The sequence below is a fragment of the Pteropus vampyrus genome, unplaced genomic scaffold, assembly GCF_000151845.1.
Source record: "Pteropus vampyrus isolate Shadow unplaced genomic scaffold, Pvam_2.0 Scaffold233, whole genome shotgun sequence".
NCBI classification, from domain to species: domain Eukaryota; kingdom Metazoa; phylum Chordata; class Mammalia; order Chiroptera; family Pteropodidae; genus Pteropus; species Pteropus vampyrus.
This window is the reverse complement of record NW_011889014.1, coordinates 1,612,809-1,626,077: the sequence shown is the minus strand read 5'-3', so window position 1 is coordinate 1,626,077 and position 13,269 is coordinate 1,612,809. Positions and strand designations below refer to the sequence as shown.

General features: G+C 41.7%; 1 protein-coding gene across 1 annotated transcript in view; it reads right to left on the bottom strand.

Annotated features, from left to right (window-relative positions):
* TIAM1 (T cell lymphoma invasion and metastasis 1) overlaps positions 1–13,269 on the bottom strand; it is a 348,762-nt gene that overhangs the window by 31,597 nt on the left and 303,896 nt on the right. Inside the window, exon 16 of the mRNA XM_023519721.1 lies at positions 8,752–8,855. Coding sequence (XP_023375489.1) covers positions 8,752–8,855 — 104 coding nt within the window. The remainder of the gene's footprint in view (positions 1–8,751; positions 8,856–13,269) is intronic.

The following is a 13,269-nucleotide window of genomic DNA, read 5'->3' as shown; positions in this document are numbered from 1 at the left end:
CTCTTCGGTGCACAGTTGAAAAGGCAAGGCAGACGAAGTTACCACTCATTAGAGAGACCTGCTGACATCTGTCCCTGCTGACGATGTTCTTCCTCATTTAGGAACTGCCACACGTGAACATTCTCTCTCCTTTCCCCAAATTACTCCACGAATATTCTCTCTCCTTTCCCCAAATTACTCCACATATCTGAGAGCTCGCTGAAAGCTCAAAACAACCGTAACAATCATTGCTGACATACACGGAGTGCTCGCCGCATGCCAGGCACTGGTCTGAGGTATGTAATCATCCCGCACAGTAAGTAATGTCTATCATCATTCCCATGTAACAGTGGACACAACAGAGGCCCAGAGAGGTTAAGTAACTCATCTAAGATTGCACAGCTCGAAAGTGGCAGAGCTGGGATCTGAACCGAGTTCTTAACCACTCTTCAAGAAGCTTACCAATGAGAAGACAGACAAGGTACAGAGCAATTAAGTGCATTTCACCCAAAATTCAAAGCTTATTAATTATCACACTCCCGGTTAAGTGTGCTAATATATACTTTGTCATGTTGGAAGATGATTTTTACAAGCTAAGATTCTTCCTGGCTCTGTTAAAAATTGACACCGAGGCAACTTGCTAGATGACAGATAACCACATATTAAAAAAAAAAAAAAGTTTCCATCTCTCCAGCTTCTCCAAAGGCAGAAAGACACCATCCCCTCTAAGAATAAGGGGTGTTGGGTCTTGAACAAGACCTCGGAGGGAGAGCCCAGTCCCCACTCTGTCTGGGATGATTCAGGAGGAAGTTTAGGATGCTAAGATTCTAAAATCCCAACTCTTCAAGTCATGCAAAATAGTTCTCCAAAGCACCACCTGTCCCTGGGCTGCTGAAACCCTGTGGGGTCAGTAGCTCTCCACGTGTCTGCACACTCAAGTCACTTGGGGAGCCTATAAACCCCCCAATACCCAGTGTGCACCCAAAATCAATTCAATCAGAACCTCCAGGTGGGTTGTACAAGGGACAGTATTTTTTAAAACTCGCTATGGCTTCTTCTACCATTTAATTCATCCCTAGGCACAAAGTATGTCCAATAAAGAATTACTTCTATTACCCACCGACCCAGAAGGAACATGAGAAGAACATCCTCCCCATAACAACAGCTGGTGCCAAGAGCCGAATGTCAAGCCTGGCATTTTGCAGAGGGCAAAGGAGCCAAAACTGAATGTATGCCAGAGGAAGGCAGCTGACATTACCATGCCTTTCCCTCATTAGCATATCCCAAAGGGGGCCTGGAATAAAGATAGTACAAGGACACGGAAAATCAGAACCTAACGAGGATGCATTCGCATCAATGTCATGACCGGGAAGAGGAGAGTTAGGACCCGATCCGTGACTGTTGCCCCAGCTCCCTGACGGTCACCACAGCTTACTGATTGTCCCCATTACAGCCGGTCTGACTTGCCAGGAAGTTTTAGTCACCTGTCAGTGGCACTATTCAATGTTCTCTATGGAATCAGTGTTTCTTTCAGACACTGAATATTCCCACCAAGAATTCTCCCTTCGGTGACTGACAAAAAACTCACCCAAATGGACCGAACTGTGCGGCATGTGAATGACATCTCTATGAGGCTGTTCCAAAGGAAAGACTACTTGTTCTTCATCAAAGCTGGTTTCAGTAGACATAACCTAAACAGCTTTACTTAGTTAGGTTAGGGTTTTACTAACTCCACTTTATCCTTAAACGTACAGTTAAACATGGCTTTGTCTTAAAAATCGAAAAAGAACAAATAGATCTATTTGAATGAAAATGTCCACACACCTTTTAGATGACCCAATGATAACTATATAGGCAACTGCATCAAAACATAGACAAGATGGGGGCGGGGAGGGCGGGGAACCCACGGAAATGAAAATCCTACAGACCGATGGTGGTAACAGCTGACAACGAACTGCCCTGCCTTCCAGCTTATCCCAAACTCTCCCCTGTTGCTTGGAGTTGGCACTCAGCCAAGGAGCCTAACACAACAAATGTATAACTGGCATCTTCCCTTACACGATACTCTTTTAAATGTCCCAACAATAACCACAGCTGCCTGTCACTTACATGCGAATTAACATCAAAGCTACTACTCATGATAAATAAAGGCAACCTTGCATTCCCATCAGAGAAACAGTGCATCTTTCTACAGTTTGACATTTAGACAAGTTGCCGTGTGAAATCCAGTGTCCTCGTATATTATACTAAGATATCCCACACTTTAAGAAAAGGCCAAAGTTATCATCTTGGGACTCTGACACATATTAAAGGCAGAAAATTCCAAAACACACTTCCCTCCGTGTTCCCAATGCATACCGCACTGCCTTGTGGCCATTCTTGGCTATATCTGGGTTATAATAATGGAAGGCATGGGATGTAGTTTCTGAGTTTTCATTTCCTTCGTTTGACTTTAAATACTTGGAGGTCTCCATTTTTAAGAGTGTGAGCAGGGTTCCTGACTTTGCCTGTGTAAAGTTCCCCACCTCGTAGGTCTGACATCCTTAGTTTTCAACAGGCTGGTGGGGGAAGCTCAGGTGAGCGGGATGTGGGCAGGGACTTTGTGCTAAACCTGCCTTCCTCCACCCAATCTCTCCTACCCAAGCCAGGTTCCGAATTATATTCGGAAATACCCTTAGCATGCCTGGGGACACATAAAATTCCCTGGAGTCCTCTTCTGAGAGTTCAGAGCCTTCGGCATCCCCTCTTCCTTCTGAGACACCACCCTCAGCTTAGGATCAACTTAGCCAGGTGGTCCCCGAAGCTGAGGAGCAGGCAAAGCACTTTCTCCACTGGTAACCCTGGTCTCCTGTCCACTGCATAAACTCTCAGGTTTATCACAAGGAACTGAGTCAAAATGGATGTTACTTTTTTTTTTTTTTTTACCGTTAATTACATGTTATTTAAATAAAGAATGAAAAAAAAAACATAGAATTACAAATTATAATGTATTGTCAAAGGGTGTTATTTACAAGGCTCTTAATAAAATTTTTGCTTGGAAACAGTTCACTTTATAGGATGTCATCGAGTTTGAGAATTTTGTTTTACCAAAATAGGACGCCAAAAAATATCCTCAGAAAGAAGCAGAAAATGCAGATGTTCTTTAGAATTCCTCTAATCTAGAGATTTGACACATTTCGGCCTAGCTCTTAAGTCACCCCGCTCCTGTTAAGTGTAGCCATACTTCTCAACATCAAAATCCATCAGGACTTCTAAGATCCGTGCGGCTTAGCCACGATGCGGGATGTGGGCGAAGCTGAGCGCAGTGCTTTCCCCACTCCAGTACTGAGTGTTACATGGCATCCAGGTCATCCTCCCCCTAGCACTGGAGCCAGACGTGCCCAGAAGGGTAGCTGCTGTGGGAGGGTCTCCACAGAGTCGAGGCTTCTCCAGTGGGAGAAGCACGAACCTCTCCCCCAACCTGAGGACTGCAACAGTTGCCCTGGAAACAGAAAAGCACTTTCAGCATTTCAGAGCTGCCGGTTTCAAACTGACAAAGGGTAGCAGCAGAGTGGTCCCACTGTCAGGACCAAGAATTATCCAACAGACATACAGGGAAGAACAAGACAATTACAGGAAGAAACAGGCCACTTTACTGCGGCCAGCATGCAACTCGATGTTTATAATATCTCTTTCTTCCTGTGGAAGATGAAAAGGAAGTACAGAAAGGCGGGGGGGGGGGGTAGGCTTTTAAGTACCCACCATCAACTCAAGCTACCCAGCTGTTTAAGCTCTTCCTGTTATGCAACCGCTAAAGGCAATTTCTATCTCTAGATGAGTTCAGAGTCCTAAAACTGTCCCTTTGAATCTGAACAATTTAACACATCCCGCAGATTTAAAAGAGGCCCGACTGACCTAAAATGTTATATAGCCTTCACTTCAGTTTTTTTGGGAGACAAACACCAAAGCAAAGTACTCCACAATTTCAGAGACCTTTATATACAACAGCGATCCCTGTAGCTAGTTCTCGATCCCCTCTTAGGTTTCCTTTTGAATAAACTTTGCAAAAGAAACAACCCTGAAGGCATTATTTAGGTACATCAGACATATTTGCTGTCGATGTTCAAGTTTCATTAAATGACACCAAATCTAATAGTCGACAGACACTGATGTTAATATTAAACTATTAAAGGTTTAATTTGATTTTATTAAGTTATTCCTCACCATTAACCACAAAATTTTCTTATGAGGGAGTCAACACACACTACAGGAACCAATGTGTGCAATACGGGTCATTTACATTAACTTGTAAACACATCCCCTAAGCCCACGCTTCTATATCCATCTCCTTTCTCAAGTAAGCAGAAATAAAGTTAAAAAAACACTTGAGACTTTACAGGAGGCAAGTAGAACACCCTTCTTCCAGAAACGCTTGCTGAATACCCAACTGGAGGTGGGGAGAGCAGACACTTGCCATGCAAATAACACAAACACACTCAACATCTCAACAATGAAAAGTAGGGGGCGGGGGAGAAGTGTCAAATGATGGTTAAAGAAACAAATACATCTTTCTGCCATTTCAGAAGGAAAAGATAAACGTAAAGATTCCTAAGCAAATTCAACTTTACATCAACTACTGACACCCCACCCCCAGGCTAAAATGTATACTCTTCATCAGCACAGGGCTTAGAGGGCGAAAGGGTAGGATGTGGGGAAACGGGACAATCAGAACCATCATCCTTCGGATCAGGAAACTCATTCAGCAGGAGAGTCATAACCTAAACAAGGCTAGCAAGACAGAATTCAAACGTGCTCACCAGATGAAGCGACCGATACAGAGAATCACCGGACTTGGCATTGTTTTCAATCCTGGGCTTGCGCTTTATTTTCCACAGGGCAGACATCATCAGAAATATATTCTCATGGTAATTCTACCACCTGACGTGTTCGGCACAGAAACAGAAGTTTCTTAAAATACTCCGAGCACACCGAACGCCTTCCCGCTCCCACAAGGGCATCCTCTCATAGACACAGCCCATGCCATCGGAACCTACAGCTGCATCTCCACAGAGGACGGACGGCGACAGTGCCAGCCCAGAGCAGCACCCACATCCCATCAGTGCCCTCTGCGAGGTGTCAAAGGCCAAACCGTGGACAAGAAATCATGCTTTGATTCCACCTGGCCAGTCGACAAAAGTCCCGAAAAGGGAGATCCAAAAGCAGCAAAAAAAAATAAATAAATAAGACAAAGCAGAAAAAGCCTCCCAGGATGCGAACGGCTCCACTCCTCGGACCAAGGTCAGCTGACTGGCCAGCATCCTGCACTGCACAGGAATATTAAACCCGCCCGGCTCAACTTCGAAGACGCCCCTTCCTCACCGAGTGGAGAGCAGGCGCTAAAAAGCAAAATGTTGCTTTTTTTTTTAAACAGTTTATATTTTCACCTTTTCCACTAATGCTTTTGTTACCCGTGCAGATATTTCTGAGACAATCACAATTTGGATTAAAAAGGGGAAGGAAAAAAATAAAAAAAAAAAAAGGCTTTCAGAATGAAAATGATCTGAAAATTAGTCTAATAGATTTGCTAAATGGAAAACAAAATCACAGCTGCCAGAGGGCCTGGACCTAATCAGCATTCAGGTCTGAAGACAAAGTTTTAGATTAAAAGCAGGGAAACAAGTAGCCAGTGGGGAGGCGGCCCTTTGAGGTTTTCACCCAGTCACCAGAGGAAGGAGGTGGCTTACAAAGAGAAAGGCCGACAGACTGCTCCTGTGGTGTGCAAGCCCCACCCCCACCGTGGGATGTGACATTCCAGTGCCACCAGCGCCTGAGAACAAGCTCACAGTTAGCTACTCGCTGAACCCCAAAGGGCCAAGTGTAGCAAAAACTGCTATTTAAAAAAAACCGAAAAACATAAAATTCCAACACACACTCTCTTTATCCTGCCCAGTATCTCATAAAACAATTCATTTAGGAAGAACAGCAAAAGTATTAAACAAAAAAACAAACAAACAAAAAAAATCAAGCGCTCTCAAATACTTAGCCAGAATAAATTACTTGTTTCATTACGTTTATTCCTTTGTCTGTTTATTATTGCATTTTTACACCGAGCCTGGTACATTCAAATGAAAGCTAAATCATCCTTCCATGCTTAGGTAGCTTACAGCTTAAAAATTATCTTTTACTTTATTTTCTAGAAAAATTACAGACTGACAGAAGAGATGCATCAAAAAAAAAAAAAATTTAACCTTGATATAGAAATTGAAGATCTGTACTTGCTCCTACTACTTTAAATTATTTTTTAAAAAGACCCCGAAAGCTTACGTATTAGGAAAATATCTAAATGGCTAGTGAGCATATATTTAATTGGCTTATAGCACCACTAACTAACTAATTCCTTCCCTTTTTGAAACCTGATCTTTAACACCAGAATTTAACAATCCGGCTGAATGTAGTTTTAGCAAAGCAATTATCAACACAAGGCCTGGTTTTGCCATCTCAGAGCTGTGTGACCTTCAGTGAGTACTTAACCTCTCTGTTGCAATACTGTCATCTATAAAATAGAGGGAATAATAGCATCTCTCCTTTAAGGGTCTTGTGAGGATGAGATGAGTTAATGTAAGACAGTAAATAAGTATTAGCTCTCATTTATTATCAATAATACACAGTAGGACCTGGTCTCCAAGAATCGTTTACTCAATTTAAGGTTTTTGCTTCCAAATATCCTAAGTGAGAAATTTAATTCATTTGGGCTATTTTAAAGAACTTAGGCTGCATGACAAAATAGTTCAAATAAAAAAGATAAAATCTGAATCAAACCAAAACTAGGGAGTATCCTAGGGTACAAATCACACAGCGAAAAGGAATAGGAAACTATGGCTTCAATACAGTCCATTATATGATCTTTAAAAATACTCAGATCATCACCCAAACTTGTTGTCAATCATTTTGAGGAAATTCTCTATTATGACAGCTGAGAGCCCACCGTCCATTTCTATAGTGAAACCCAGGAACAGCACTGCCTGTTCCTACATCTGACCCTGTCTGTTCCAGGTGAGTTTTAGGACCCTGTTCTCTGGATAAGGAACCATGAAGTCAGAGAGACACCTGGGGTCAGTCAGCAAATCCGGGGCGGGGGTGGGGAAGCACGCTTCCTTCCTCTCTTCTGCCAGAATCTAATATTATAGAGGGCCCTCTTTAGGACCTCATGACTCATTGTATTTAAAATGAAAACGACCTCAAAATCCACAGATGAGAACACTGGGCTATGAGAGTGAAGTAAAAATGACCCAACTTAAAAAATATTCAGAAATAAATGTTTTAGAAATAGGAAAAATGACTGTATTCCTAAATCAAACTAGAAATTGAGAATTAACATTTTTAGTTTCAAGAACAAAATAACTAAATGAATACTCTTCAAAATATCTTACCTCAGTAAGGAAATATCTGTTTCTCTTGAGAGTGACTGACTCTCCATTCCCTTCTAAAAGTAGTAAAAGTAAGGTATGGGCCTCAAAAATTAAAAGTAACTTAAGCAAGTGTTTTGGTTTTGTTTTTTTGTTTTTGTTTTTTTTACTTTAAATGAAACATGTATATGTCCATTCACCTGTGTTTTATTTAATAAGCAATAACATAAAACCTTTGAGCCTGTAAATATTACATTTACAAATATTAAAATTACTTTCAAATGTGAAATTTTATACTGTGCTCGACTTAAAAAGGACACTGAGAATGATGATTCTATGATGGTGAAAAAGAAACACTTATGGGTAAAAGAGATGCTGAAGAGAGTCATACACATACACTCAAAAAACTCCTACAGAGATGTATAAATATAGAGACATAAAAAGAACACACAGAGAAGTGTAGGTTTTTAAAATAATGGTTCATATTTGAATAGTATGTTTCCATTATCAGTGTGTTCTCCCACAATTATTTGACCCACTCAATCATCCAATCCCTGTTGGGCTAAGGCAAGAATCATCCTGATATTGAAGATGGAAAAACAAAGGGATACTTTAAAGTAAAATGATTTGCCCCGGTTAAGTGACTGGTAATTGTCAAACAAAAGAATGAGAGAAATGGAGAAGGATCGATGTAAATATGTCAACATTATAAAACAGATGACTATAGAAACAATCTCACACAATTGCATTTGCTGGGGAGGGGTCTTTAGGCATAGGTAACACAAAGTTTTTAAACTGTACTTTGGAAACTGTGACAAGATGAAGAATTGTCCTACAGAACTCTTCAGGAAGATGGATAAAGGCATGATTGACGTTTTATGGAAAACAAGTTCACTGTCTTGCACCAGAGTTAGAATGAGAACTTTCTCACGGAACTCAACCAACCAAGGAACATTCTATTTGGATTAATAAAAATAGTGTTTCCTTCCCTGTACTGTAAAAGATGCTCACTTTTTATAAGAGCTGAACACAGATCACGCAAAAGGAGTTCATCAGAGGAACCATGAATAAATAACAAGACCATCTAAGTGACTCAATCGCACTCATATTGGATGCTGTTTCATCAGACACGAATAGAGATGTGAGAAGGAAACAGGATGAAATTAGACTTTAGTTCATTAAGAGTGATTTCTGCCCTATATTTTCACGTAGGGGTTTATTATCAAGGCTGTAATTTGGATTCCATATCTTATTTAGCAACATCTCAGAAGTAAAAACACTTGATCCCGTGGAGAGGACTTCTAACCACATACAGCTGCAGAGGCGACATGCCAGCTGGGACTCTTCTGCGGTTCAGACCTGGGATGTGCAAATGAAAATCTCTCACCTTGCTGCTGTGATCAGTCTCATCTGAGGACTCCAAGTCTGGCCCTTCAGCTTCCTCTGGGGCAGTCTCAGCACTGCTGCCCTGCTCACTGCAGAGGCCGTGCCCTGCAAGAGAAAATCAGAAGAAATCATGGGTTGACGTGAACAGCCAATGCTAAAAGTCACACCTGTGTTAGCGGGGTATAGGGTCAAGCCCCCGACGTCTCAGTCCAGTGCAATGTCCTCGAGGTACAAGCTCCACGATCTTGGCTCACTCGATGTTAGTTTTTGTCGTTTTTATTGTCGATATTGTTATTTTATAGCATAATGTATTTTTATTATTTATAATATATAATCACAGTTATGGTAACCCCCCCCCAAATTCATACGTCAAAGCCCTCACCTCTCAATGTTTTGGAGATGGACCGGGTACACAAACATTCAGTCCCTAACCTCTGTGAGGTCTGTTTTTGCCAAGTCTGGCAAACTGTAAACGTAATACCATATTCCCACAATTTCTACCATAATCTATGCAAAGGTGAAGGAAAGGAGGGTTAAAATCACTTTCCTCTGGAGGGCTTCCCAAATTTAAAGGGCATCTGATCCGCCCCGCCAGGGAATCATGTTATGCAGATTCAGATTCAAGGGGTTTGGGGTGGGGTCTAAAGTTCTGCATTTCTCACAAGCTCCAAGATGATACTAATCCATGCTGCCAGCCTAGGGACCACGCCTGGAGTAGCAAGGCTCCGGGCCATTTAAAAACCTCCGGCTAGCCTGAGAAGACAGTGGTAATCAAACCTGTCTGGCACAGGATCAGAGACTACAGCACTGTCACTATAAGCAGACAAGAAAGGAGGAAGGAAGGAAGGGGGTGCAGGGAGGTGGGGGGACATGGAGGGAGAGATGGGGGCGCAGGGAGGAGAGAAATGAGAATGGAAGGAGCCACCTTCAGACTCTTTGGATGAAAACCTCAGTCTGCAAAGAGGCTGACACTGTACTCCAACGACACCATGATGGCCACAAGCCGCTGTCATCGCTCTCTGTCTCAGGTTTTAAGTTGGCTGAGAAACTATAGGAGGAAGCCGACCTCTGAGAAATCTTTGCTCCAAAGCTGTGCCCTCCGGTTCCCTTTCCTCTCTTCTAGAATGAAGCACCAATGAAGTGAACGCACCTCGTGTGGCTGGGAAGTTTGTCTGTTGCCCATCCCCCCACCCCACCCCCCTGCTCTGGCTCTAGGATTTTCCTGCATTTCTTTTAATTACTCGTTTGCTCTATAACATAGATAGTAGCGGTCAAAGAAAGGAGCTCAGTCAACTTGATGGACATCAACTATGTCACACTGTCACCTCCGCGGGAAAAAAAATTCAATTGAATACTTTATACGTGGCAATACTTAGATGCTGGAGCCAGAATGAAGGGGAAAAGTTGATCGCCAATGTAGAGAGGCTGACAAGCTCGTTTACGCTAACAGCACTAACCTGTGAAGTCGCGGAACCATGGCTCACTCGGCTCTGACCAGGGTGCCCTTCGCACTGTAGTCTGCGGAATGGGACCCCCTGACTGTACAGTCAAAGGTTGTGACCCCACGTATCCCTGCTAGGGAACATAATGCCCGGGGCATGCAGCTGACGGTCGCAAAACAGTAGGGAAACGAATCGAAGGATTTTCATTGTTAATGATACCGTGGGCTAGGTATCCTGAAAAGCAAGAAAAGAAACCCTACCTCTACCAAATACTTAGAAATGCTAAATTAAATATAACAAAATCCATTTTAAGTTGAAAGCTGAACTCCGAGAATCCCCAGAGCCAAAAGGAAGAAGATAAAGAAAGATAAAGTAATGAGCCAGTCCCAGTGCTGAGAAAACCCATCAGCTATAAATCAGGCACTGGGTCATTACCAACTGGAGAGTAAGAACTATGAGAGAGACAGACAGACAGACAGACAGAGACAGAGAGTGAAGAGGAAGCCTATTGAATTCTGCTATACCATGGGATAAGAAGGAGGGTTCCTTCCCTGAGCTTAGAACCATGGGCTGGCCTCGTCGGTGGACGGGATTCAAACTGAACTCGTGAAACTCCAATGTCTTAGTCAGCTCAGGCTGCTATAACGAAATACCATAAACTGGGTTGCTTAAGCCATTCATCTTTTTCCCTCAGCTCTGGAGGCTGGAACTCAAAGATCAAGGTGCTGGCAGATTGTTTTCTTGGTGAGGGCTCTTTTCCAGGCTTGGACAAGCCCACCACCTTGTTATGCACCCACATGACCCCTTCTTCGTGTGTGCGAGGGAAGAGTGAGCAAGCTCTGGTCTCTCTTCCTCTTCTTATAAGGACATTAATGTCATTATGAAAGCTCCGCTCTTAGAACTTCATCTAAACCTCATCACCTCCCAAAGGTCCCAGCTCCTAATGACAATCACATCACGGCTTAGGGTTTCAACATATGAATTTTGGTGGGACACAAACATTCAGTCCATGACACTCAAGATGAAAAACTGCCCTAAAGTTGTTCTAAATTTGTATTTCAAGGGCATCTGGCAAAAGCAAAAACCAATCTACTCTGCAGGGATTCATCCTTAATGATGGTACACATGATGCCCAGAGGATAAAGCTTGGTCAAACAAGAATCCATAATCCATTAGTATAAAACACAGGAAAAATCAAGTCCCCATGAGTGAGAAGCAGCGACACAACAGGCAGCAGAATCAGATTCCCAAGGAATGGGAACACGATGATCAGTCAAATAAGTGAACTAAAGGTATTACAAAAAAAAAAGACCAAGAAAAGAGTACTTTCAAAAAAACTAGGGGAATGAGTAGAATTTTTAAAAATGAGAACTATAACCACTGACATTAATCACTCAATGGTTAAGAATAAAGGCCGAAGAAAGACCAGGAGATCTATCTGAAGACATCGCCTCACTATAGCACAGAAATCTTCGAATGCCGAAATTATCGATATAGAATTGTATTTCCACCTAAAACATGAATCAAGGAGAATGCAATAAAAACACTTGAGAAATAAAGAGTAAGGAAGTTTACTGCAAAGAGAACCTCACTAAAAAATTCTCTAAAGGATGCACGTCAGGTGGGAAGATACACACACACAATCGGATGAAATCATAGAGCTAATACAAACACAGGCGATTCTAAGCATATAAAATAACACCCAACACATGTCCCAAAAAGGCATTTGAGAGGGACAGAGTATAAGACGCAACAAAGACAATAGTAGCAGTGATTATATTTAAAGTCCTTTAGGCTTCAAGAGAGAAATAAAAAGACTAACTTTGGTCTCTGCTATGTTAGAAATCCCATTAAAATGTTAAGGACAACCGCTAAATGAACAGAATTAGATTACATCAGTTGTGAGGGGGGAGTAGAATTTAGAAATTTAACCCAAAAGAGGGCAGGAAAGGAAAAAGCAGCAAGACAAAGACAGCAAAATAAGATGACAGAAACAAGTCAAAATAAATGGATCTTCTATGTAACTGTAAAATAGACTGAACTTAACACTTAAACTTCACATTTAGATTTTTAAAAAAAAAGCAATATAAAATAAAGCCCACCCACCTACATGTGACATGAGCAAGAAATAGACATAAACATAAAGATGCAGAAGATGAAAGAGATGGAAAAATATATGAGGCAAATGTAAAGAAAGCCATAAAAATGTCAGACAAAAAAAGATTCGGTCGGGATATAAAAGATGTAAACATCGAGAATTATTAACCTTGACCCACGAATGTATTTCAAACCCTATTCACGAGCATTTGTAAATGCACATTCCCCCCCAAAGATTAGCAATTTATGCAAGCAGGCCACAAATCAGGCCACAATGTAAGTCTCAAAAAATACCAGAGAATCTCTATTCAGAGAGACCACGCGAGAGAGCAATAGGCCAGTAACACCAAAGACAGTTTTAGAAAAGAAAAATGAGATTGGGGTACTTTGCCTACCCGATATCAAAATGTATTACGAAGTTACAGTAATATAAAAAGTGCGGAATTAGCAAGGAGAAAGGCTAACAGAACAGAGAGCCCAGAAACAGCTCCGCCCATACAGAAGTGTGATCTACAGCAGACGTTTCATTGTGTATCCGGGGGAAAGAATGGAGCGTTTGATAAACGCTGCCAGGACAGTAAATTATCCACATGGAAAAACATAAAGTTGGGCCCTAGCTCACACCATTCATAAAAACCAGTACCAGGGAGGCAGGTATCAGCCAGAATGTGATTAGCCCAATATAAACCTTTCAGAAGAAAACATAGAAGGCTGTGTTTGCTATCAGGGGGGAGAAGAATTTCTGAAACAAGGTACAAAAAGCACAAACCATATGAGATAGAAAATCAGATTTTACAAAATTTAAACTTTTTTGTTGTTGTTGTCAAAAGGCACCAAGTCCATTGGGACTTAAATTTAAAGGAGGAAGAAAAAAGTCTTTGTCTTATGAGATATATTAACAAAGTGTTAAAAAAAAAAAAAAAAGGCAGATTCTCCAATTCGAACCAAAGAGGAACCAATTACGACATTGATTTTTTTTT